Source organism: Nelumbo lutea, chromosome 3, assembly GCF_056320005.1.
Source record: "Nelumbo lutea isolate HS-2025 chromosome 3, American lotus-T2T, whole genome shotgun sequence".
In the NCBI taxonomy this organism is placed as follows: Eukaryota; Viridiplantae; Streptophyta; class Magnoliopsida; order Proteales; family Nelumbonaceae; genus Nelumbo; species Nelumbo lutea.
The window spans coordinates 104,474,302-104,499,843 of NC_142686.1; the positions used below are offsets into that span (position 1 = coordinate 104,474,302).

A 25,542-nucleotide genomic window follows, 5' to 3' on the forward strand; every position below is an offset into this window, starting at 1 on the left:
ATGTATTCATCAAAAAAATAATGGAGGATTCAAAATGTCAACTCCCTTTAACATTCGCTACCAATAATAAGCCAATTAGTGTAACACCTCAATTTTGGTCCTTAGTGTAATCTAAAAGTGAAAAAATGAAAGTATAAGACAAAGTTATGCTATCCCCACTACAAATCTTAAACTACATGACTACATCTTTAACAAGTACATACCACCTCACAAGCATAGTTTTCAAGGCGCCAAGGCGAGGCTAGGCAATAGGGGGCGCCTAGTCGCCTAGTTGCCTGGGTGGGCACCTAGCCATCGCCTAGGCGGTGGATTTTCTTAAAGTAAAAACATGTATCCTAGGGTAGTTCCCTAGGTTCCATAACCATATTTCCTTAATAAATATCCATAATTTTCATAAGAAAAGTATAAACTTCATGTTGAAGTATAGAAAATCAACATATTCCAACATATTCATGACAAGAAAAAGAAGAAATTTCAAAAAATATAGGGGCTGAACCCCTATTTCTGTTACAGGAAAAGAAGAAAAAAAGGGGTGGATGAAGAAGAATAAATTAGTATATAAAAACACAAAATTAGTAAAGAAAAAGAAGAAAATGTGTTGATTGGACAACATTTTATGTTCTTTCTTACTTATTGGTTCAGGTTTTGAACTCTTTGAGGGTTCAATACAGCATTTAGCAATGTGTTTGTGTTGATTAAACCCTAACAAATAAGAAAATAACAAAAAGAAATCAGTATATAAACATACAAAATGAGTATTTTAGTTTAAAAATGTCTATTTTATAATTATAACCTCAAAAAATTAAGAATATAAAAGTTTGTTATAACACGCTATAGAAAACTGCTTGGCGATTAGGTGAGGCGAGACTCCAAGGGTGCCTTGTTGCCTGGCATCGCCTTGACAACTATGCTCACAAAGTCCTTGTGGTACTCAAACGGAACCAAGTTCCAACTTCCAAGTGTTTCCTTCCCAGTTTTATATCAGATTCTAGTGATTTCAGATTGATGCTGGACCCACCCAAAGTTATGCTATCCCCACTACAAATCTTAAACTACATGAATACATCTTTAACAAGTACATACCACTTCAACAAGGTCCTGTTAGGTCCCAGAAACTTGACATACAATTCTCAGGCTCACAGCAGAATTCACACAACTAGAACATCAACATAGGAACTGGTATTCATTCAGAAGAAAAGAAGAACATTAACAGTTGGTTGGTTCTTCAAGAGACCGCCAGCTCTCCCAATCACTCACAGTATTCTTCACTCAACAAAATCCTACCTCCCCCATCCCCCAAAGCCCCTTCTTATACTCTTCTCACAGCATAACTGACTCCCTCAATAAATGCCCAGCTGGCCAAGTTACACTCTTCTTATTCCTAACTGACATAGCTATAAATGCCTCAAGACTCTCCTTATTCCCTACAGCTATAATTGTCCCCATGTGATTAATTGTTCAATTATTTCCCCCCCTTAGCCGATTGTTGACCTTTCCTCTTCCTGGTATACGTAACGTTAATCGGGGGCCTATCATTACCCGCTGCCCAAAGTCTAACCTTGTCCTCAAGGTTAAAATGAGGAAATTGGTCTCGGAGTAAGCCAAAAGGCTCCCGAGAATCTTCAAAATCAGGCAGGCCCTGCCAATGAATAAGCACTTCCAAACCAGTAACTCCAGGCATAGTGGATGGACGCACACCGCACACTGATATGTCCCTGCACAGGCCAAGCAAAAGCATCGCCCAATGCACAAATTGTGTGTCTGCTTTGTTACCTCTTGAAGCATGTCTATTTCCTCCAGCTTCGCGTTTCCAACCTTCAGCCTCTCCATGATCATCCACAGCCATCCTGTCCCCTCCTTGCATGGTGTGCACTGCCCACAACTTTCATGCTTATAGAAGTAAGAGAGCCTAGCAATTGCATCCACAATATCAGTTGAATTGTCCATCACAATTACAGCAGCTGTCCCTAAACCCGTTTGAACAGCCTTGAGTGCATCATAATCCATCAACACATCATCACATATGTGCTTTGGAATTAGTGGAACAGAAGAACCCCCTGGTATCACTGTAAGCAAATTATCCCATCCACCTCTAACTCCTCCACAGTGCCTCTCTATCAGCTTCTTCAATGAAATGCTCATCTCCCCTTCAATTGTACAAGGCTTATTCATGTGGCCTAAGACACAAAATAGCTTTGTCCTAGAATTGTTCTTCCTGCCAAAACTAGCAAACCATTCAGGACCACACCTTAAAATGGTGGGGAAAACAGCCACAATTTCAACATTTGTAACAGTTGTTGGACATCCATATAGCCCTGCATTAGCTAGAAAAGGAGGCTTCAAGGCTTTCCAACAACGCCGTCTCTTCTCCACAAATGTAAGCATCAGCTCCATAGTGGATATGAACATCAAAATCATATCCAGATCCACATGCATTTTTTCCCAAAAGTCCAGCTTGATAAGCTTCCCTCCTTGCCTTCTCAAGGTTTTTCCGCTCATTTACTTACTCTCCCCTTATGTGGAAATAAGCAGCAGTGGCCCGCATACCAACCCCTGCAATCAGGCAACCCTCTGGTAGTTTATGTGGGTCATGGCGCATAATTTCTCTGTCCTTACATGTTCCTAGCTCACTCTCATCAGCATTGACAACAAGATAAGAAGGACGGCCATCAGATACTTTTGGCATTAAAGACTACTTCAGGCCAGATGGAAAACCAGCTCCACCACGGCCTCAAAGACCAGATTTCTTCATTTCATTGACAATCCAATTAGAGCCCTTAAGTACCAAGTCTTTAGTTCTATACCAGTCACCCCGCTTCATGGCACCGTTCAGGAAAGGGTCGTGCAACCCATTAACAAATGCTGCTTCAAGGACTGATTCCGGTAGGTCACATAAGGGAGCGGAGAGCACCTCGAATTGGCGACGATATCCCTTATCAGTAGAAGACTGATGTAACGAGAAGAGTTGTTCCTGTAAATTACCCTCCTGAGTCGATCGAAAACGTTCAAGGAGAAGCTCTTTGAATTCTGTCCAACCACGAAAAGGTCGTCGATCGACTTCTCGGTAATACCATGCCAATGCATCGCCCTCTGAATAGACAACTACAGCTCACAGACGCTCTGCCAGAAGCAATCCATTAATCTCAAAATAGCGCTCCGCATGAAAAAGCCAGCCGTCTGGATTTTCCCCATCAAAAATAGGTAACTCCAACTTCCGAGGAAGTGAATCAGAAGTACGTTCCAACATCGACATTGAAGAAGACGTTGGGAAAGCTGCACTCTTCCCTTTGTCACCCGCACGACTTGATGCGACTAAAGGAGGAGCAATGTCAGTTGTAGACAAAGGAGCTGAGAAGGTTTGTTGCTGAAGCAACAGATCAAAACGTCTTACCACATCTTGAACGCCACCTTCCAGAGACGAGATCTTCGAAAGTCTAGTTGCTACCTTTTTTGGATCGAGTCGTTGAATCTCATTACGTAAGCCATCCATCTCCACACGAAGTTCAGAATGCAGAGAAGTCAAGCATTCTTTGAAACCCTCAACCTACGATGCCACTTCCTTAGCTGTCACCATGGTTGAGGAAAGACGGGCTCTGATACCATTGTTAGGTCCCAAAAACTTGACACAATTCTCAGACTCACAGCAGAATTCACACAACTAGAACATCAACATAGGAACTGGTATTCATTCAGAAGAAAAGAAGAAAATTAACAGTTGGTCGGTTCTTCGAGAGACCGCCGGCTCTCCCAATCACTCACAGTATTCTTCACTCAACAAAAGCCTACCTCCCCCATCCCCCAGAGCCCCTTCTTATACTCTTCTCACAGCATAACTGACTCCTTCAATAAATGCCCAGCTGGCCAAGTTACACTCTTCTTATTCCTAACTGACATAGCTATAAATGCCTCAAGACTCTCCTTATTCCCCGCAGCTATAATTGCCCCCATGTGATTAATTGTTCAATTATTTCCCCCCCTTAGCCGGTTGTTGACCTTTCCTCTTCCTGGCATTCGTAAGGTTAATTGGGGGCCTATCAGGTCCTTGTGGTACTCAAATGGAACTAAGTTCCAAGTGCTTCCTTCCAGGTTTTATATCAGATTCTAGTGATTTCAGATTGATGCTGGACCCACCCAAAAGCAACTGGTTGATGTGGCTAAAATGGGTCTAAGCAAGCTGGAATTAGGCCGCAAAACCCTCAGCTTGTTAACTCAACACTTAGCTTAAATTTAACAACCAGCAGGGATTGGACAGAATGTATAAGGGGTTCAAAATAACAATAAAAAGGAACAGGTCTAGAAGAGGTGTAAGAGAATAGGAAATACACCCTACAGGTTGAATGAACATGTTGGAAGTTTGGAACAGCTACTCAGAGGCTTAGGAAGGTCATAGGGATTGAAACAACAAGAGAAAAAATCAGTCTGTAATGGAGAGAAGGTAAGAACAAAAGATTAAGAAATTGAGGTTAACAACATAACCAACTGATGGTGGCTCGCATAGTTTTCAAGGCACCAAGGCGAGGCTAGGCAACAGGGGGGCGCCTTGTCACCTAGTCGCCTAGGTTCTGGATTTTTTTAAGTGAAAAACATATATCATAGGATAGTTCCCTAGGTTCCATAACCATATTTCCATAATAATTATCCATAATTTCCATAAGTATAAACTTCATGTTAAAGTATAGACAATCAACATATTCGTGAGAAGAAAAGGAAGAAAGAAAAGAAAAGAAAATATAGGGGCTGAACCCTATTTTTGTTACAGGAAGAAGAAGTCTATAATGATGATGATGAGATCAAGTTCTAGACGTCTATGAAGTTTGTTTTTACATTTGCTAGAACTTGTTGTAATTAGACCTATTCATGGGCCGAGCTCGGGCTTGGCTTTTGCCAAAATTTGAATGGACCCTGCCCAAAGCCCGAGCCCGACACAATGTAAAGTCAGGCACGGCCCGTGAACGGGTCTAGTTGACAAGATGAACTACATGGGATAAAACTCAAACCTACTTCGGTTTACCAAAACCTTATAGACCAATGGTTAAGTTAGAAGAAGTTCTTAAGCTTTTTCCAAACTCATTACTAGACTTAATTATGAAAATAATAAGTTTGGAACCCTAAGGAGTCGATTCTCTGACCATAGGAGTCACCTATTCAATGGTCTAAGGTTAAGAGTTAATCATTAGTCAATTACCCATAAGGCAGTAGTCGACTACCTGTGACAACCAAAATTGGTGTCACCTAGTAGTTGACTGATTACTTACAACAATTGAGCCTGGCGTCATATTGGTTTTTACCAGTAGTCAACTATGTGTGACAACCAAGACTAAGTTATGGGTTGAGAGTTGAGATCAAATCTCCACTCCTTTTTATTTTATATATATAAGGTGTATCAATTAAAGTACCAATACCCTTTGGTGATACACAAAGGTGTATCAATACTCTGAACCATGGATTAAACCCTAACGAATAAGAACATAATAAAAATGAATTAATATATAAACACATAAAATGAATATTTTAGTTTAAGAATTCCTATTTTATAATTACAATTTCAAAAAATAAAAAATGCAAAAGTATTTTATAACACAACATACAAAAATGCTTGATGATTAGGTGAGGCGAGCCTCCAAGGGTGCCTTGGCAACTATGGTGGCTTGGTTGGTAAGTTTTCTGGCTGGTTGTAGTGGAGACTTGAGATCAAATCCCACTGTCACTAGGGTTGAGAGTTATGGGTCTGGGGGATAGCCAAACAGGCTACCCTCTATTGTGTAGACCCATGAAGCTCAAAAATAATAATAAGAAAAAGGAGAGAGAGAGAGAGAGAAAGAGGAGAAGATACACAAGTAAGATGAAATAAATAAATAAAACTTAGAGAGTAAAGATAGAGCCTAATGGAGTCAAGATCATTAGGTTTCTCTAGGAGTTAGCATCTAGAGATCAGCACCAAACCAGAAAAGTTGTGAGAACAATTTATCTTTCATTTATTCATTCCATCAATGCTCCAAAGACTGTTCATATGGGGTTTCCATAGACAATTTAAGATATCCCTTTTGGGATTACAATATTTATTTTCCTAAACAATGAAATTAAAAGAAGAAATCTTTACTACAAAATGAACTTTCTAAATCTCCAAATAGTCAGCAAACCTTGAGGATCTAATCAAATCCTACAATGATTTACCTATGATAATCTTGAGAAGATTTGGTTCGAATTGAATCTTTTCCATAACACATTAAGTCTATATGAGTTGGAAACCAACTTCTTGGGCTTGCTGAAATAGAACACCGATTCAACAATTTATTGAGCTTGAGATTTCTGAATTGAGGCCTATGGAATTGAATCAGATTAATATCAGATTTGTGAAAATTACTTGCCATCGTGAGGGCCATTGGAAGGCACAGGAAGATATGGTTTGACTTCCCTTCCTCAACCTTCGGTGCTGCATCATGGATAAATAATTTATTAAATGTTATCTTATGTCAGTTGGTGAATCCAATGTTTTAGTAATAACTCTACCACTATAGGGGGAGGGGGTGGAACTAGTTTCAAGCTTTGCCAGTATTGCCTTTAACTGTGGACATGGGACATAAAGGTTTCCTGTTTGAGAGAATTAGGGAGGTCAAATTATATTTACTGAAACAAAACCTAGGTAGGTTGAATTTGAAAAGGAGTTCCCATTACGATTCCAGTTAATGAAATGCACAAACACAAGAATATCAATAAGGTTTTCATTGACTATGAGAAAATTTATTAAATATCCTCTTGAGTCGCTATTTTTTTATGCATATCCCCACAGGTAAGGTTTATCTGCTTCTTTTTCTCGTTGTATCGTGATTCTACTCAACAGAAAGCATGCAAGATACTCGAAAGTTTTCGAAAATGTGGTCTAGATTACCCATTCTAAAGCGAATTGAGAGTCTAAAATGTTCTCAGAGAACTGTAAATGCATAATGAAATCCCTTCTTATCTTCCATTCCTCTATAATCTATTTGAAGTTATAAAAGCTAATTTGAATCGTTTGACATTCAATAACTACTACAGCTCACAACTATTCGAACTTGGAAAATGCAGAAACAGAAGCAAAACTCAATGCGATAACATGCAGAGCTTCGGCAATACCTGTATGTGCAGAGCGTGGGTAAAGGACACTGTTTAATAAGGACTTCGAGATCTTGGCGAGGGTTGAAGTTTTTTATGTAGTCCAACCTGACCTCAACGAGGTCCGCACCAGCGGCCTTCGCCTTACCCATCTCGATCAACATCTGATCAACCGATCGGCCCATTACCGGTGCACAAATTAGAGTCGAATTCCTCGCCATTCCTTCAACACTCCCTTAACTTAAAGAAGATACGGAGAAACCAACAGAAACTTGAGAAAGATAACCAAATCAAAACTCCTCAGCGCGACTTTTGGAAGAGATTTACAGAGAAAGCTGAAAAGAAACACTAGAATTCGAACAACAGAGATGCCAAGGTTCGGCCTGATTCCATTAGATGTGTGGAACAGAGAAGGAAAAAGGCAAGAGAAACACCAAAAAGAGTATATTCCAATGGTAGGTGGGGTGGCTGCGGCCTGCGAGTCTGCTAGCGTGGTGACTGGTGGTGAGTCTGGTGACCGGTGAGATTAATATTGACTGCTCGGTAATTAGCAAGGAATTGCGATATGAGCGCTCCTCACACCGACTTCACAGCCACATCCCACTAAATCTCACCGTTTATTAAGAACATCTCCCATCAATATAACAAATAAAAGTACGGAAGATGTGGCCAGAGCATGCTACGAGGTCGTTAGTAAGTAAGTCGATAATTCATGAGTCCTGACCGACAGATGAAAATAATCCGCGATTCGTCGACTGCTTTGGACTTAACCGTTGTCTCGTGGGATTTGGGACTTTGGAAATGCAAGCAAACTAGACCAGCATGGCACTGTGGGCACGGGAAGTTTGGGTTAGGGGTGGTAAATAGGTGGGTTGAGTCGGATTTGATTTGGGAATATCAATTCATCCATATTCACCCACCAAGCCTATTATGGCCCATCATCAATATCACTTAACCCACTTTATCCACTCGTATTGATCCTTATCCACCCTCACACATATTAATCCACCTACCTTCACCTATAAAATAAGTGTCAATTCATATATTAAAAAAAATAAGTTTTGAGAGAATAAACTCTCTCGGGTCTACCAGTGCTATAAACAGGCCAGGTCAATTCGTATATCCGAAAATAACGTTTTTGAGAGAATCGTCTCCCAAGGTCGTCGCTATGTAACAGAAACGAATCGACCAACCCGTATACCCAAAAATAACATTTTTGAGGGAGTAATCTCTACCAAGACTATCACATGGCAAAAATGGGTCGAGTCGACCTGTATGCTCAAAAATGCAAAATTTATGTAAAAAATATCAGAAATTACAAAACTTTTGTAGAAAAAATGCAAAAAATAAAACCAGCGAATTGCAAAAATGCATGAAAACACTAGAAAAAAGCAGAAATCGTGTAGCGAAATTGCAGGAAATTCAGAAAAATATAGAAAATTTGCAAAAATGCAAAAAATACCAGAAATTAAAAAAAAATAGTAGGAAGTGCAAAAAATGCATAACTTTTGCAGAATAATTGCAAAAATGCAGAAAAGACTAGAAAATGCATGAGAACACAATAAAAATGCATAAATTATGTAGAAAAATACCAGAAAATTAAAACCTGACCAGGCCCGACTTACCCATATAAGATGACCCAGTCCTAGGCCCCCAAACTTCTAGGCCCGGTACGGATTAAAACATATATTAGGCCCATAAAAGAAAAGTTGGGGTGCCAAGTAGGGAAACAAATGGATCAGATCAGATGGGAATCTCGGTATATCCGAAACCGATTTGATAATATAAATCATGAATTTGATCTTATTTGAAGATCCAATAGGATTTTATAAAGGCTATTTCGAATCTGAATCTGTTAAGGATATTTGACTTTGATCCAATCCGATTTAATTGCTATAAATTTTAACAAATTATTAAAAATAAAAACATATCTCTTTATATAAAGAAAAACAAAAAAAAACATGCATTTTTTTCAACTTTATGATATATATATATATATACATGTCTTTTTATAAAAGATAATACGACCCCTAATTTTGTTAGATTCAGATATCCTTGTATGATGCACATGCTTTGTCAAGTGAATCTGAAGCAAAAGGAACTATGACATATGTAATTGGACCGAGATGGTTCAAGTCCAACCCAAGCATTATTTTTAGGTTGGACAGGTTTTATTAATTTGTGTTAGTTACTTTAATTAAATTTATTTTTACTAATTAATTTTATAATAATAATAATAATAATAATAATAATAATTTTATTTTTTAATAGAATTTGTTTTTAATAATTAAAAGGAAAATAAATTAGAAAGAAGAAAATAATTTAGATTCCAATCATTGAGTTTGAGCGATGTATGCGATATTCTCCTTGAATGGCCTAGGGTGGCGATCCAGTTAGCAGATTGGTTTCCTTCCCAATGAATCTGATTGTGGCGATTCAGATTCCAGGCTTTGGGTTTGGCTTTACATTATTTTAGGCTCTTGCTTCGGGTTGGGACCATTCAAATTTTGAAAAATCAAGTTCGAGCCTAGCCCATGAATAACCTTTCAGAGAGAAATTGAGCAGTCTTTAGTCTTAGCCCCCCATTTGGGAATGCATACTTTAAGCACTTATTTTACCAATAAGCACTTATATGCCTTTGGGGAAAAACTCGAATAAGTGCTTATTCCATAAAATAAGCCCATTTTGGAGACTAAAGACTGCTCAATTTCAAAAATAAGCCAAAAAATTTTGGCTTATTTTTAAACGCTTTTTCAACAAATGCTTATTGTATTTTTGGCATGTCTTGGCCCGCATATAATTTTCAAAATACCTATAATACCCCATTTTGAAAGAAGTGCTTTTTCATCAAAGACTCATAAACACTTATTAGGATAAACACTTATTTATCCAACTATAAATGTTCACGTAGCAATTTTAAATAATGATGATGTAATGATAATAATGTCAGAGTTCTTATAAGAACTTTTGTAAAAAAGATAGGTAATGAATGCAAATCATGGTATTGGTGGAAACTATTGGCTCACCACATGCATGGAAAAAACTAATTTGCTTTTGTGTCAATTTTAAATTTTGTATTCAATTGCTCTATTAATAAAATAATTCTTGTTTTTCACACTTATTTTTGTTTAATATGATGAATATATGATATTAGAGAAGTGTTCAAACTTTTTTTACAATTTTTCGAAACTTTGTTGTATTTTTGTTGTACTTTACCTTTTTAAAAATTTATTATTTACTTTTGACATAATGGGTAGACCCATTTAACCTTGAAGGTTGGGCCATTAACCTACCATGCACCTAGACAGGAAATCAGTTTTGTTTCTATAGTTTTAAATTTTGTATTTGATTTACATCCTTATAAAAATAATTCTTGTTTATCACACTTATTTTTTTGTTTATTATGATTAATATATAATATTAGAGTTGTGCCTAATTTTCTATAAGTACTTTGCATTTTTATAATTTTTTATATTTGTTCTATTTTAAAAATTATTATTAAACTATAACATCATGGCCCATTTCACCTAAATGGTTGAACCACTAACCCACCACCCAAATAGAGAAAAAAAAATAATTTCATTTATGGTTCAGTTTTAAATTTTGCATCCAATTTCCATCTCTAATAAAAAACTTCTTATTTATCATGCTTATTTTTGTTTAATATGATGAATTAATATATGATATCGGGAATATACCTAAAATTTTCTATAGTTTATTATATTTTATCTATTTTGAATTTTTATTATTTAGTTATGACATCATGGATTAACCCATTTTATCCAAATGATTAAATTATTTACCTACCACATGGACATAAAGAAGAAGAAAAAAACAGTTTCATTTTTAAGTTGTAATGAATTTAATGATGAGAAACAAAATTAGCCTAATATAATACAATATGAGAGAATTTAATAAATTTTAATTTAGGACTTTGATAAGAGGGAATAGAATTAACTAAAAAGTAATATTCAAATTACATTTTCTATGCTTATAATAGAAAGTGTCCCAATTTAAAGGAGGTATTTTTGTTAGAAAAAGTCTAGAAATCTATGAATCCATTCCCACTTTTATAGTATTAATATTAATATATAATATAATAAATAATAAATTCACATAAAAGGCCAACAACTCTCTCAACTATAATAGCCATTTTCATCCTTCCAAGCAAAAGAATTATGTAATTATACAAAAGGTTGTGCAATAGTCACATGAATTATGATCAATAGAGAAATTCTTAGGAAGAGAACACTTTCTCTTACCAAAGTCACTACCTTTAAACAAGGAAATAGTAATGGAAAACTCCATTAGCACTACAGGACATACTAATGGAAAACAATAAAATGCTTGGAGGAGTGATCTGTCATTCCAGTCTAAATAGTTTATATATTTAAATAATTCAATGAAAAACAGAAAGTATAACAAAAAATCGGAAAATAAATTAAGATATCAACTTACACATAAAAAATCAATAAAAAATACAAATTTAGCTTAAAAACCAAACAATTAAAAAGTAAAAGCACCACAAATTTGAGATGCTTGTAATTTAAACCAAAAGAAAAACCATAAAAGCAATATTAAAGACTTAAATATTTAAAGTTAACAGAAGGATAAGTTTTTGTTATTTTATGGGTTTCATTGTAGGTAATGGGTACTGATGAAGGAAGATTTGGCCCGATCTCATAGTTATGCAACACGTGGCAAAGGCAACAGCTCGGCACAAAAGCACACCTAAGGCGCGAGAACCAAGGGGAGAAACCATCGGATCGAACTCCCCTACCAACAGTTCGAACTCCCTACTAGGAGCCCGAACTCTCCCTTTGGCCCCAAGCCACTCAGACAGTAACCCGAACTGGCCTGCCATGTAGTAGTTCGGGACACACCTCAACGAACTGGCATGCCTTATAGCAGTTCGGAACACACCTCGCCGAACTGGCCTGGCTTATAGCAGTTCGGGAGTCACCTCACCGAACTAGTATGCACTATGGCAATACAGGACATACCTTCGAACTTAAGACTTCACCTCGCTCACCACTCCAGCACATCGCCTCCAGGATGCCAAACCGAACAAACCGTACCATGCCTGACGCCGAGGAAGTTCGTACCCAGGGGCAACGCACCTGACTAACTTGGGATCTGACGCTTGACGGCCGCACTTCAAACGGCCACCTTTCACTGCCATCTCCAGTTACAGAGACGGCTCCAACAAGGAGCAGTGGCGGTTCTGTCCCAGTAGAAAGGACGACACCCGAACTGGCTGAAACAAAAGTAATCATACCCGACCTGACAGGGGCTTCGGAGTGAGTATGCAAAGTGGTTATAAAAGGCCCCCTACACCCCACAACAAGGTATGTGAACTTTGCGCCATTTGTTCTTTACTTTGCCTTTGAGAGAATACTAACTTGAGCTTCGGAGTTATCTCATTGAGTTCCCCCTGGAGTTCCCTCATCTTCTCCATTTCAGGCTCCTCGTCGCTCCAGTCGGAGGCGAAATCGTTGATAGCTAAGACCGGTTGGATTGCGCTCCATCAATTGGCGTCGTCTGTGGGAATGCTTCTAAAAGCCTCCCTCTAAATCTCTCTTACCTCTCTTACCTACCCTTCTTTCAAAAACTCCAACACCCATGGCCTCCTCCAACAATGTCGGACGTGGAACAGAAATGGCCACCACCGGAGAGCAACTCCAAGTTCCCATGGTGTGCATTAGGCAGTTCACCATCCCTCTTTCAATGGATGGGATCCCCAGTTTGAATGTGCCACAAGTAGTGGCGCCCCTGAACGCTCCTTCATTAAACACCCCTCTTCTACTCCCTATTGAAACAAACTTCGTTGAACCAACTGTGGTCCCACTGGCAACCCGCCAGAACCAGCTAGACGACCTGATGCAATGCATGCGGGCAATGCAAGCCCAAATGCAACAATTCCAGCAGCACCAACTCCAGCAACACCAGGTACTGCACCACCTCTCCCAACACCATTATCAGCAGCAGTTCCCTCAGCTACCCCTAAACCAGTCACTGCTTCCCCCTCGACAACCTGTTTCGAAGCCAATTAAGGCCTCCCCTCAAGGTGGACGACCTCACCGAGGAGAAGCTTCCCAACCCTAGAACCCCCCTAATAGCCAGGCCTCTTCCCCAGGCCGAAAGCAAAGAAAAAGTACCCCTGCCTCGCAGCTCGCAGGAGGGTCAGGAACCTCGCCCACAAAGTCACTTCGACGCTCCAAACCCGAGTTCCCACTCACGGAGAACTGGTTCAGCGCCCTAGCAGCAGACCAACATTCCGGGCCCATCGAGCTCGGCAACACGGAGGCCAGCAGCGCTAGCACCAGGCCCACTCAAAGAAGGCACCGGCGAAGTCGCCAAACTTCTACCCGCATCCTACCCGAGCTCAAAGGCAAGGAAGAGACGAGCTCGGATGAGGTAAAAACTGTCCCAATTCTCTTAGTTCCTTCCCCCCTTTCATCAGAACTTTTGGCAGTCCCCTTGCCTAGAGACTTCAAACTTCCATCTCTGGATAAGTATGATGGGTCCTTTGACCCCAACAACCACGTTGGCGCAGTCACAAATGCACCTCGCTAGGGCCAGTGAGTCATGCATGTGCGTGGATTTCACCACCACCTTCAGGGGGTGGCCCGCACCTGGTACCGGAACCTAGCTCCCGGGTCAATAAGAAGCTGGGCCCAGTTCGTGCAGATCTTCACCGCACATTTTGTCACCAACAAGCGGTGCCCCAGAACCGAGGAAAGTATCTTCGGGGTAATCTAGAGGGAAGGAAAATCCATCCGGAGCTACATCAAGCGGTTCAATGAAGCATACTTGCAGATACCACGGTTAGACCCCGTGGTACAGCTCGCAACGGCCAAAAGAGGGGTAACGCACAAAGAATTCAAATGGCACATGGTGGCCAGCCAGCTAGCAACCGTGACTGATTTCCTCAAGCTCGCGGACAAGTTCATGAGAACAAAGGAAGAAATCAACCAAAGAACTGAAGGCGGGGTCAAAAAAAAGAAAAAGAGAAGGCGAGCCCTCCAACCCAGGTGACAAAAGAAGCCAGGCCCGAGAGGCGAAGCCAAGCCAGCCATCCCAAGCTCCCTTAGCAGTTCGGACGGATTACACTCCGTTGAATACAAGGCAGACCGAGATCTTGATGACGATCAAGGATGCCCCTTACATAAAGTGGCCACCTCGCCTAAAGAGTAATCCAAACAAGAGAAATAAAAACCTATACTGTAGTTTTCATAAAGATCACGATCATAGTACTGAACAATGTAATAATCTTCGAGACGAGATAGAGGGACTCATCCATCGCGGATACTTGAGAAATTTTGTACATAACGACAATAATAATAAAGTAGGTCGGCAAGGGGAACATGGAAAGGATGCCCCCGAGTCCAGTAGTAGACCGGCTAAAGCCTTGCAGCGACCTCCCCCAGAAGAGAGGCCGGTTCGGGGAACCATCCACGTGATAGTGGGCGGTTCGGTGGTAGCAGGTTGCACTTCGGCAGCAACACGGACGTCAGCTCGCGAGGCGGCCCGAGAGGAGAAGAACCCTCCAAAGAGGCCGAAGATGGAAGAACCGATCTTTTTGACAAATGACGACGCGCGAGGTGTTCACTATCCCCATGATGACGCGCTCGTCATAAAACTAAGGATCAACGACTTCGAATTCCGGCGCGTACTTGTGGACTCAGGCAGTTCGGCGGACGTCCTCTTCAAATCGGCGTTCGACCAATTACAATTGCAGAGAAGCGAGTTGAAGCCCGCGCACACTCCTCTGGTGGGCTTCAGCGGAGAGGAAATTAGGCCCCTGGGGAAGATAACAGTACCTGTGGAGGTCGGCACATGGCCGTGCGTGGTAAGACTCAACCATGATTTCCTGGTGGTTGCGACCCCCTCCCCATACAACGCCATAATAGGGCGGCCAATTACGCATATTCTGCGGGCAGTGGTCTCCACCTACTATCTGACAATGAAGTTCCCCATAGACATCGGTGTGGGGGTAGCGCGGGGCGACCAGCTTGAGCCCTACAAATGCTATGTTGCCGCCCTAAAAGGAAAAACCAAGGCAGCCGACGACCTCGAACTGGAGCTGCCTATGGAGTAGGGCGAGGAACGAGCTTCGCCCACTGAGGAAACAATCGTGGTTCTGACCTCGGTTACAGATCTGGCGCGAATGCTACAGATCGGTGCTTCCGTCAAGGAGCCTCTATGAACTGAACTGGTGAGTTTCTTACTTCAAAATTTAGATATTTTTGCATGACACGCGGCGAATATGCCCGGTATTGACCTTGGCCTTATCACTCACAAACTTAACACTGACCCTATAGTCAGACCCATTAGACAGAAGAAACGCAACTTAGCCTCAGAGCGTTGGAGGGCGGTCGACGAAGAAGTCAAAAAGCTCCTCACAGCGGACTTCATAAGGGAAGTTCATTACCCGAGCTGGGTAGCCAACCCAATGTTGGTGAAAAAAGCAAATGGCAAGTGGCGCATGTGCGTTAACTATACCGACCTGAACCGAGCTTGTCCAAAAGACTACTTCCCCCTGCCCCGAATCGACCGCCTAGTGGACACGACCTCGGGACATGAGCTGCTAAGCTTCTTGGATGCCTACTCAGGTTACAACCAAATCAAGATGGACCAGTCCGACGAGGAAAAAACCAACTTCATAACCGAGTTCGGCCTGTACTGTTACAAGGTCATACCCTTCGGACTAAAAAATGCTGGGGTGACCTTTTAAAGACTTATAAATAACCTTTTTTGGCCCTTAATTGGCACAAAAATAGAATGTTATGTAAACGACATGGTCGTCAAAACACAGTTCTCACAGGAATTAATAAAAGACTTAAATTCTGTCTTCCAAATTCAGCGTCAATATAGAATGAGATTGAACCCAAACAAGTGTGTCTTCGGTGTCACCTCGGGTAAGTTCCTAGGATACATTGTCAACCGGTGCGGTATTGAGGCCAACCCGGACAAAATAAAGGTCATCCTAGATATGAGACCACCCCAAAAAGTAAAAGAGGTTCAGAGGCTAAACGGCCACATAGCCGCTCTGAGCCGCTTCATGTCCAAATCGGCATACCGTTGTCTGCCTTTCTTTAAGGCAATCAAAGGCAAAGGGTTCGAATGGACCCAAGATTGCCAGCTCGCGTTCGATGAGCTAAAAACCTACCTCGCCACTGTGTCAACCTTAGCCAGACCCGAGGAGGGTGAGATCTTAGAACTATACCTGTTGGCGAGCGATGAGGTGGTCAGTTCGGTATTAACAAAGGAAGTAGATCGGGTCCAGCGGCCCGTCTATTACGTTAGTAAAATTCTGCAGGGAGCAGAGACGAGATACCCGTAGATAGAAAAATAGCGTACGCACTGGTGATTTCAGCTCAAAAACTCCGCCCGTACTTCCAAGCTCACACCATCGTCGTCTTAACTAACAAACCTCTGAGACAAGTTTTGCTCAAGCCCAAGGTTTCCGGTCGACTGATGAAGTGGGCCATCAAACTCAATGAGTACGATCTCCAGTACAAACCCCGGATCGCCATTAAGGTGCAAGCCTTAGCAGATTTTATTGCCGAGTGCACATTCAGCCTCGAAGCTCCTGAGCAGGTTGAGCCCGAGATCCCCAGTTTGGGTGAACCTGGAGCTCCCAAGCCAATAGAGTCTGAACCCCGTGAAGTAGCAGCCAGTGTGGCATCTCTCCTAGTCAGGCCAAGCGCGAACTGGGATGAGGAGCCCTAGATCTTTCACGTAGATGGTTCCTCGAACCAGTAGGGCAGCGGGGCTGGAATAGTCTTATGCGACCCGGGTGGCACAAAATTGGAATACGCACTACGCTTTGAGTTCATGGCATCCAACAACAAGGCAGAGTGCGAAGCACTGATAGCCGGGCTGAACTTAGCGCAAAAGGTAAGAGCAAAGCACATAGTCATTTGCAGCGATTCCCAGCTCGTGGTCAACTAGGTTATGGGCGAGTACGAAGCACACGAGCTCTCCATGATCGCATACTTAGCGAAAGTAAAAGAGGCCCTGCTCAACTTCCAGTCACACTTCATCAGGCAAATCCCGAGGTCAAAGAACACTAAGGCCAATGCTCTGTCCCGGTTAGCCAACACGAGTCACAACAACATGAGAACCGTGTACATAGAGGACTTACCTCGACCTAGCATTCTCGGTGAGGCAGAAGAGGTCGCTCCCATCCTTGAAGCAGAGCTGAGCTGGATTGACCCACTTGCGAGCTTCTTGTTAGATGGAACCCTCCCTGCAGACCGCAATGCAGCCAAGAGGGTGCAGTGCTAGGCAGCAAATACGTCATAATAGACGAACGGTTGTACCGACGGTCCTACAAGCTCCCCTACTTGCGTTGTCTACAACCAGCTAAAGTCGGGTTTGTACTCCACGACATTCATGAAGGTCTGTGCGGCAGACACCTGGGGGGCAGAGCACTCGCCCAAAAGGCACTTCGACAAGGATACTACTAGCCAACGATGAAGGCAGAAGCTGTCGAGCTCATCAGAAAATGCAACAAGTGTCAGAAACACGCCAATATCCACCATCAGCCTGGTTCCGACCTCAAATACCTCACCAGCCCATGGCCCTTCGCACAATGGGGCATTGACCTCCTGGGGCCATTTCTGCTAGCAACAGGTGGGAGAAAGTTCCTAGTGGTGGCAGTAGATTACTTCACAAAGTGGATAGAAGCCGAACCTCTGACAACAGTTACAGCTCGAAACATACAAAACTTCTTTTGGAAGAACATAGTATGTCACTTCAGGTTACCTTGGGTACTGATTTCCGACAACGGCAAGCAGTTTGAGGATATCAAGTTCCAAGAATGGTGCCAGAGTATGGGAATTCGGCAGAGCTTCACATCGGTCACGCACCCGCAGGCTAACAGTCAGACAGAAGTAATGAACAGAGCCATCTTGTGCGGACTGAAAGCACGTCTAGACCGAGCTAAAGGGCTATGGGCGGAAGAGTTACCAAGTGTTTTATGGGCTCACCGAACTACAGAAAAAACCGCCATGGGAGAGACCCCCTTCAACCTCACCTACGGCACTGAAGCGGTAATCCCAACGGAAATTGAAGTACCTACACTGCGAGTAGAAACATATGACGATCAGATGAACAGAGACGAGTTACGTATCAACCTTGACCTACTAGATGAGGTAAGAGACCTCGTGCACATCCGGACAGTGGCCTATCAACAACAGGTAGCTCAGTACTACAACGCCAGAGTAAAGAAGCGAAGCTTCCAAGTCGACGACCTGGTTCTCCATAAGATTATGGTGCTTGAAACCGGCGTGGGCAAACTTGGACCAAATTGGAAAGGGCCCTATAAAGTAAAGAGAGCGCTCGGAGGGGCATACGAGCTCAAAACCTTAGAAGGCAAACAAGTACCCCGAGCGTGGAACATCGTTAACTTAAGGCGATACTACCTATAGACCGCCAAGCGAAGTAGACGAAATCTCTACAAGAGCCTAAGGGCCAGAATGTCGAGCTAACAAGAGGAACCTCGACATAGGCAAGCAAAGAAAAGTCGGGCATATTATCAGTTCGACAAAATATCAGTCAAGACTAACGCGAAGTAGAGACTAAGTATTAAACACCGAAACAGGTCGCGTGAGTGCAATAACCCGGGCAAGAAACAGATCGAGCATATTATCAGTTCGGCAAATTATCAGTTCAGAAAAAAGAACAACACAACCAAAAAGATTGTCTATTTCATTGCAAGAAAAGGAAGAATACAAAAAAAAAATTTACAAGCCCGGAGCTACTTCTTCCCCATCAGAAGGCACTTCAACGACTCCCAAAGGCCCTGCCTCACCCTCGGAATCCGGCTCGCCATCAGCAGCGTTGGCCATCTCTTGGGTTATACGCGAAGTGGATATGATGCTAATATCGAGGTCGGGGTATGTGTTCCGGATCATCCACCGGCTCAGTTTGAATCCCCTTCTATAAGAATCCACCATCAGGTCGTCAAAACGCGGCGATGCGATGTAGTCCTCAACGACCTTCTTCTTGGCATCTTCGATACCTTGGGAAAAGATCTGCGTTTTCTCCTTGATGTCCTCCTGAAGATATTTGACTTGATGCTGCAGGTTCAACCTCAGATCCGCCATATGCTTCACAACTACCCCCATGGCCTCGACATCCCGCTGAGACATCGCCTGCCTGGCCATAACAACGCGAGCAGCCTCTTTGGCAGCATAAGCGGTCGCCTCGGCAGCTCGGGTATTCGCCTTGGCAGCACGAAAGGCCTCTTCGGCAGCTCGCGCCTCCCTCGAGCTCCTCTCCACCTGGGCCGCTAAGGCGTGAATAGAGGAGTTCACCTACCAAAAGGAACAAAGGATAGGATTAACAACAGCAAGAAGGATAGAAAAAAAGAGGGCAGACGAAATTTGACTCACCACCATAGCATGAGTTACGACATGATAGACAATCTGGTTCAAGGGAAGATCGGTCCATGCCGCGATCTCCTCGGGGAAAGTGGCCTCCCTACTCTTCTGAAGAGCGTAGTTTGGTGACAACACGCTCCTGAACTCCCCTTGAGCTCCCGAGCCCGAGGGCCCAACTCGCGTATGAGCGGACCCAGAATAAGCGGGAGCACTAGAGTAGGCGGGAGCACCCGTGTAAGTGGTCTCGGCGTGAGGGCCCCCTGCCGCTTCCTGCATTGAAGGAGCCACCTCGGGCTCCCTGGGCAGATCCTCCGACGTGTGGTCTGGAACTTGTGGCTCCTCCTGGGGCAGCTCAGTACAAGTTCGCTTGGTGACCAGCTTCCTCCTCTTCATGCCTTGGAACAGGCACCCCCCACGAGTCCTCTCTGAGTCCATCACACCTGCAGAAAAGAGTTCGGCATCAGAAAAAATGAAGGAACAAAGCGAACAAGAAACCTCTGAGCAAGAAACCTACCCGAACTCAGGCTGGCCACAATAAGCTTGGCTTCCATTAAGTACTGATGGCATTTTAACCCTTGTCGTGCCCATTTCCAGAGGCCCTTCACCGTCTCTTTATCGAGAGTGACACCAGAATCAGGAGCGGCCTCCCCCCACCTGGTCTGAAAAGGCCACCCTTGTGCACTTCGCACCCCGAAGTAGTCCCGCTTCCACGCCGGAACCTTGTTGGGAAGTTCGTGCAGAAGCTTAAAACCCAGGCGATGAGACAGGTAATATGCCCGTCTTCCCCCGGGAAGAGAACCCGCTTGTTTCTTGAGCATTAAAATAGAGGAGAATATCTCCAAGTCTAAAGGGAAGCCCTGTTCACAAAAAAGGGAGGTTGTCCCCACCAAGTTCCGAATAGAGTTCGGATGAAGCTGACCAACGGTAAAGCCGAAGTGGTTTATGACCTCGACAAGAAGGGGGTGGAAAGGCAATCGCAGCCCCGCAGCGAGCTGCTCCCGAAATATCACGATTTCATCAGGACTGTGTTCCCAAGGAAAGCTAACCGAAGGAATGAAATAGGCGTACTCGCCAGGCAAATGGTAAGAAATAATAAGAGATTGGAGCTCCTCGGGCGTCATGGTCGAAGGACCAAACCTATCTAGCATTCGACCTCGACGAGAGGTAGACGCCAAATTGCCCGAAGTGGCTCGGCCTATGGGTTCGAAGTCGTCCTCAAGTTCCACCTCAGGATCACTAAAGCCATCGGGGGATGAGACTCGGTTCGTAGAACCTACATCAGACCTACTCGAAGAATCGTCTGAGCTATCTAAGCTAGACATCAAGGAGAAAAGGTGGATTCAAGAAAGTACTCACCCGAAAAAAATGTTTCAAAGGCTCCAGAAACTGAAACAAGCAAGAAGACCTTGGAGGCGAAATAACAAGCCTAGACACGAACTGAAAGGTCTGTGCACGAGCTGAAAAATTGGACGCGAGCTCAAGAAGCAAACCGCAGAAGTGACAAATCGACTGGGGTCCCCTACTATTTATAGCTACAGTAATCAAGAACCAATAGTGCAGATCAAAGCCAATCCGACGGCCCGCATTCGAGCTGACTGCACGTCTCCTGAGACCGAGACGTGATTGGCGCACGTCTCTCCAAAATGGATGAAACGTCAGTGCACGTCTTTCTGAAACCAACGATGCACTGGCGCACGTCTTTCTGAAACTGACAACGTGTCGCACACGTCTTTCTGCAACTGACAACTGCTAGCGCACGTCTCCTCAAAACGGCAGTGGCGCGCTTTTTTCAAAATCAAAAGACCCGCTGTCACGTTCCCAACGGTGTGATTTTTTGAAATTTAAAATAAATGCACGCTGCCATGTTTGTCAACATTTGTAAGCAGGTAGGCTCGTCCCCCGCCTTTTTGGACACTCCAGAAAAATTGAAGAACCCTGACAAAGCACCTTGCGCTATCAAGATTCGAAGAACGGGAAAAATCCACTTACCACCTCGCAAACTCCCCGTGCCAGGGCAAGACCCTTGGCGTGAGGAGTGGGGGCATTTGATGAAGGAAGATTTGGCCCGACCTCATAGTTACGCAACACGTGGCAAAGGCAACAGCTCGGCACAAAAGCACGCCTAAGGCGCGAGCACCAAGGGGAGAAACCAGCAGACCGAACTCCCCTACCAGCAGTCCGAATTCCCTACTAGGAGCCCGAACTCTCCCTTCGGCCCCAAGCCACTCAAACAATAACCCGAACTGGCCTGCCATGTAGGAGTTCGGGACACACCTCACCGAACTGGCCTGCCTTATAGCAGTTTGGAACACACCTCGCCGAACTGGCCTGCTCTATAGCAGTTCGGGACTCACCTCACTGAACTAGTCTGCACTATGGCAATACAGGACATACCTCCGAACTCAAGACTTCACCTCGCTTACCACTCCAGCACATCGCCTCCAGGATGCCAAATCGAACAAACCGTACCATGCCTGACGCCGAGGAAGTTCGTACCCAGGGGCGGCTTACTTGACTAACTTGGGATCTGACGCTTGACGGCCGCACTTCAAACGGTCACCTGCCACCGCCATCTCCAGTTACAGAGACGGCTCTGACAAGGAGCAGTGGCGGTTCTGTCCCAACAGAAAGGACGACACCCGAACTGGTAGAAACAAAGGTAATCATACCCGACCTGACAGGGGCTTCGGAGTGAGTACGCGAAGTGGTTATAAAAGGCCCCCTACCCCCCACAACAAGGTATGTGAACTTTGCGCCATCTGGTCTTTACTTTGCCTTTGAGGAATACTAACTTGAGCTTCGGAGTTATCTCACCGGATTCCCCTTGGAGTTCCCTCATCTTCTCCGTTTCAGGCTCCTCGTCGCTCCAGTTAGAGGCGAAATCGTTGACAGCTAAGACCGGCCGGATTGTGCTCCATCAATTGGCGCCGTCTGTGGAAACGCTTAATATTAATATATAATATAATAAATAATAAATTCACATAAAAGGTCAACAACTCTCTCAACTATAATAGCCATTTTCATCCATCCAAGCAAAAGAATTATGTAATTATACAAAAGGCTGTGCAATAGTCACATGAATTATGATCAGTAGAGAATTTCTTAGGAAGAGAACACTTTCTCTTGCCAAAGTCACTACCTTTAGACAAGGAAATAGTAATGGAAAAACTCCATTAGCACTACAGGACATACTAATGGAAAACAATAAAATGTTTGGAGGAGTGATTTGTCATTCCAGTCTAAATAGTTTATATATTTAAATAATTCAATGAAAAACAGAAAGTATAACAAAAAATCGGAAAATAAATTAAGATTTCAACTTACACATAAAAAATCAATAAAAAATACAAATTTAGTTTAAAAACCAAACAATTAAAAAGTAAAAGCACCACAAATTTGAGATGCTTGTAATTTAAACCAAAAGAAAAACCATAAAAGTAATATTAAAGACTTAAGTATTTTAAGTCAATAGAAGGATAAGTTTTTGTTATTTTATGGGTTTCATTGTAGGTAATGGGTACAATTCTAATGGTATTGCATTTTGTATTATTTAAATTCAAAAATTTATACACCAAGGCCCCGTTCATTTTTCGGTAAGTTACTTATCTAGGTAAATGCAATTACATGGGTAAATTTTTCCTGTAAAACACTTGCCCGTGTAAGTGCATTTATCCATGTTCTTTTATTTCTCATGTAAATAAGGCAATGACTATTTTAGCCACAAAATTTCATTATTAAAAAGGGCATTTTTGTCTCATTCAAGTGTTGGCAATTTCTCCCCTAGGTGGGAAAGTTATTTACCCACTTAGGAGATGGGCCGGGTAAGTGATACCCAGGAAAATAAACTTTTCCTAATCCCCACATAAACCTGAAAAATAATATGGGATTCTTGGTCAATGGAAATCAAAATCTCATTGACCAACTTTCTTCCCTCAAAATCTGCAAAAAAAAAAAAACGCCCCCTAAGTCAAAAGTTTGCCACTTTAGAAAGCAAAAAAAAAAAAAAAAAGTAGAGTTTCAAAATATGAAGTAACGAGGAACAAAAGTGAATTTTAAATAACATCATTTGAATATTGTGTAATACCTGGATAAATTTTGGTAGTAAATTATACATATAATCCAATTGTCCAGGTTACTCGTTGGTTTGGTACCGGTTTTGAAATAATAGAACCGATCGGGTCTGGTTCAATTTCAGTACAACCAGTTTAGAATGATTCTACCCTATCCCGAACCAGACCCAAACCGTTGACAGCCCTACGTAAGTGCATCCATCGATGTGCTTATTCCTTTTACTAAGACCTTATTTTCAACAAAAGTTTATTCTCCTTAATTTTGATGATTTCTATTAACCAATCCAGAACATATTTAATTGAATTTGCACACTTCCCAAACTGATAATTGTTTTTGCAAAGTAGGCAAGGCCAAATCCCTTTGAACTTGTTCTGGGTGGAGCAAATGAGACTCTGCCCAAAAAAGAAGAAACAACAAATTTCTGATAGATATATATTGTAGAAATTGGAGAAGTATTAAAATGTAGAGTCCTCACTTGCTCCCTTAGAATCAGGTCAGTCCTCCAAGAAACTACTTAAAACCACAAATCAGGAAAATCCAATTGCAACAATACTTGCTCGTCATACTCGTATAGCCCATACCCATCATCTCCCTCTAGTTCAATGGGATTCAGCAGCTGATACAATAAATCCGATGGACTTCCACGCTGCAATTTTTCAGAGCCACCTAATTGATCGTACTCATTCTTCAGTCTTGGCCCAGGAGTATTTGGACCCAACATCCCAATAGCTCCTCCATATCAAACAGTTCTTCCAATGAAAAGTTCTGCGCATCATCAAAATGATTGCATCCACTCTCACTGAACTGAGTCAAGTGACTAGAACCTATTGGTCCTTGGGTGGTCCCGTACCCTCAGAATTGTTCAGGATTCATGGGTTCCACAGGCTGATCTTCCTTCCGCTCTTGCTTAACCATATTCATTAGTGCTAGCGCAGCTGCTTCCATTGCAGTACAAGGTTGACTGTAAATCCCCAACTCACACTGCTGGCTTGGGTTCTACCTTTGGGAGATTCACCTTCAATTCCTTAGCTAAGCAAAATTCAGAATAGCTGGATGAAGTGGTAGCTGAGTATGAAGATTCCATCGATGCAGAGCTTTCAGGAAAGTTGAGACGTGCACAACGACCATACATGGTTCTGGCAGCCTCATCGTAAACAAGAGCAACTTCGAGAGCGGTGGAAAAGGTTCCCAACCAAAGCCGACTTCCTCTGTTCGGTTCTCGAATCTCGGTGACCCACTTTCCCTATGTTCGCTGCCTGACGCCTCTGTAGTTAGGCAAAGCCGGCTCCATGGGAATCACTTGTTTTCTGCCTCTACAATAGTTCTCTCCAACCATCATCACTGTTAAGAGGAGAGCTCCGTTCAGAAGTTGCAATGGCCGCCGTAACCTGTGACGATAATACCATAATCACCGCCAGGCGCCACTGTTGCAACTTCTAACAGCGGTTGCGAACAAAAAGGTATTTTAAGAATTTTAAAATAATTATCACTGTCACATGTGAACGAGTGTGAAGGAAAATTAATGGCAAGAAAAAGTTTTAGACAATTGTTAGAAAACTTAAACTACTTTAAAACAATATCTAAACAATAAGGATAGAGTTGGTCAATTTTGCAAATAGTAGAGATAGTTTAAGAGATTTACCCTTTTTTTAATCAAAATGAAGCAACTTCATTGTATAGATTTGTATAGATAGAGCCTCCTTGAGCTTATATGTTATGGCCAGTTGGCCTTTACAAGCTGTATATGCTAGAGTATGAGCAATTGTATTTCTAGATCTATTTACAAAAACAAAAGATACTTTAACAAAACATTTGCAGATGGTAGTGAGTTTGGCCCAGTGTAGCTGCTCAATCCATTCAAGAGGTTTGCTTTTACAAGTTTCTAAATATTGATGGGGTATTGGCCTATATCAGTTTTTTTTTTTGTGTGTTTTATTTATTTTTTCAAAACTGATTCAGAGGTGTCGGGTTAAGTCTCGAATACCCT

At 42.7% G+C, this 25,542-nt stretch overlaps 1 protein-coding gene and 2 pseudogenes across 1 annotated transcript in view; all 3 read right to left on the minus strand.

Moving 5' to 3' along the window:
- The window catches only part of LOC148867333 (bifunctional 3-dehydroquinate dehydratase/shikimate dehydrogenase, chloroplastic-like), a 46,172-nt gene extending 38,415 nt beyond the window's left edge, over positions 1 to 7,757 (minus strand). Inside the window, exon 1 of the mRNA XM_088975107.1 lies at positions 7,114 to 7,757. Coding sequence (XP_088831233.1) covers positions 7,114 to 7,313 — 200 coding nt within the window. The 5' untranslated portion in view covers positions 7,314 to 7,757. The remainder of the gene's footprint in view (positions 1 to 7,113) is intronic.
- On the minus strand, positions 1,629 to 3,490 carry LOC148867334 (NADH dehydrogenase [ubiquinone] flavoprotein 1, mitochondrial pseudogene; annotated as a pseudogene).
- A 16,307-nt stretch (positions 7,758 to 24,064) lies between the features above and the next one.
- LOC148867335 (dehydration-responsive element-binding protein 2A-like) lies at positions 24,065 to 25,232 on the minus strand (annotated as a pseudogene).
- Positions 25,233 to 25,542: the final 310 nt, after the last annotated feature.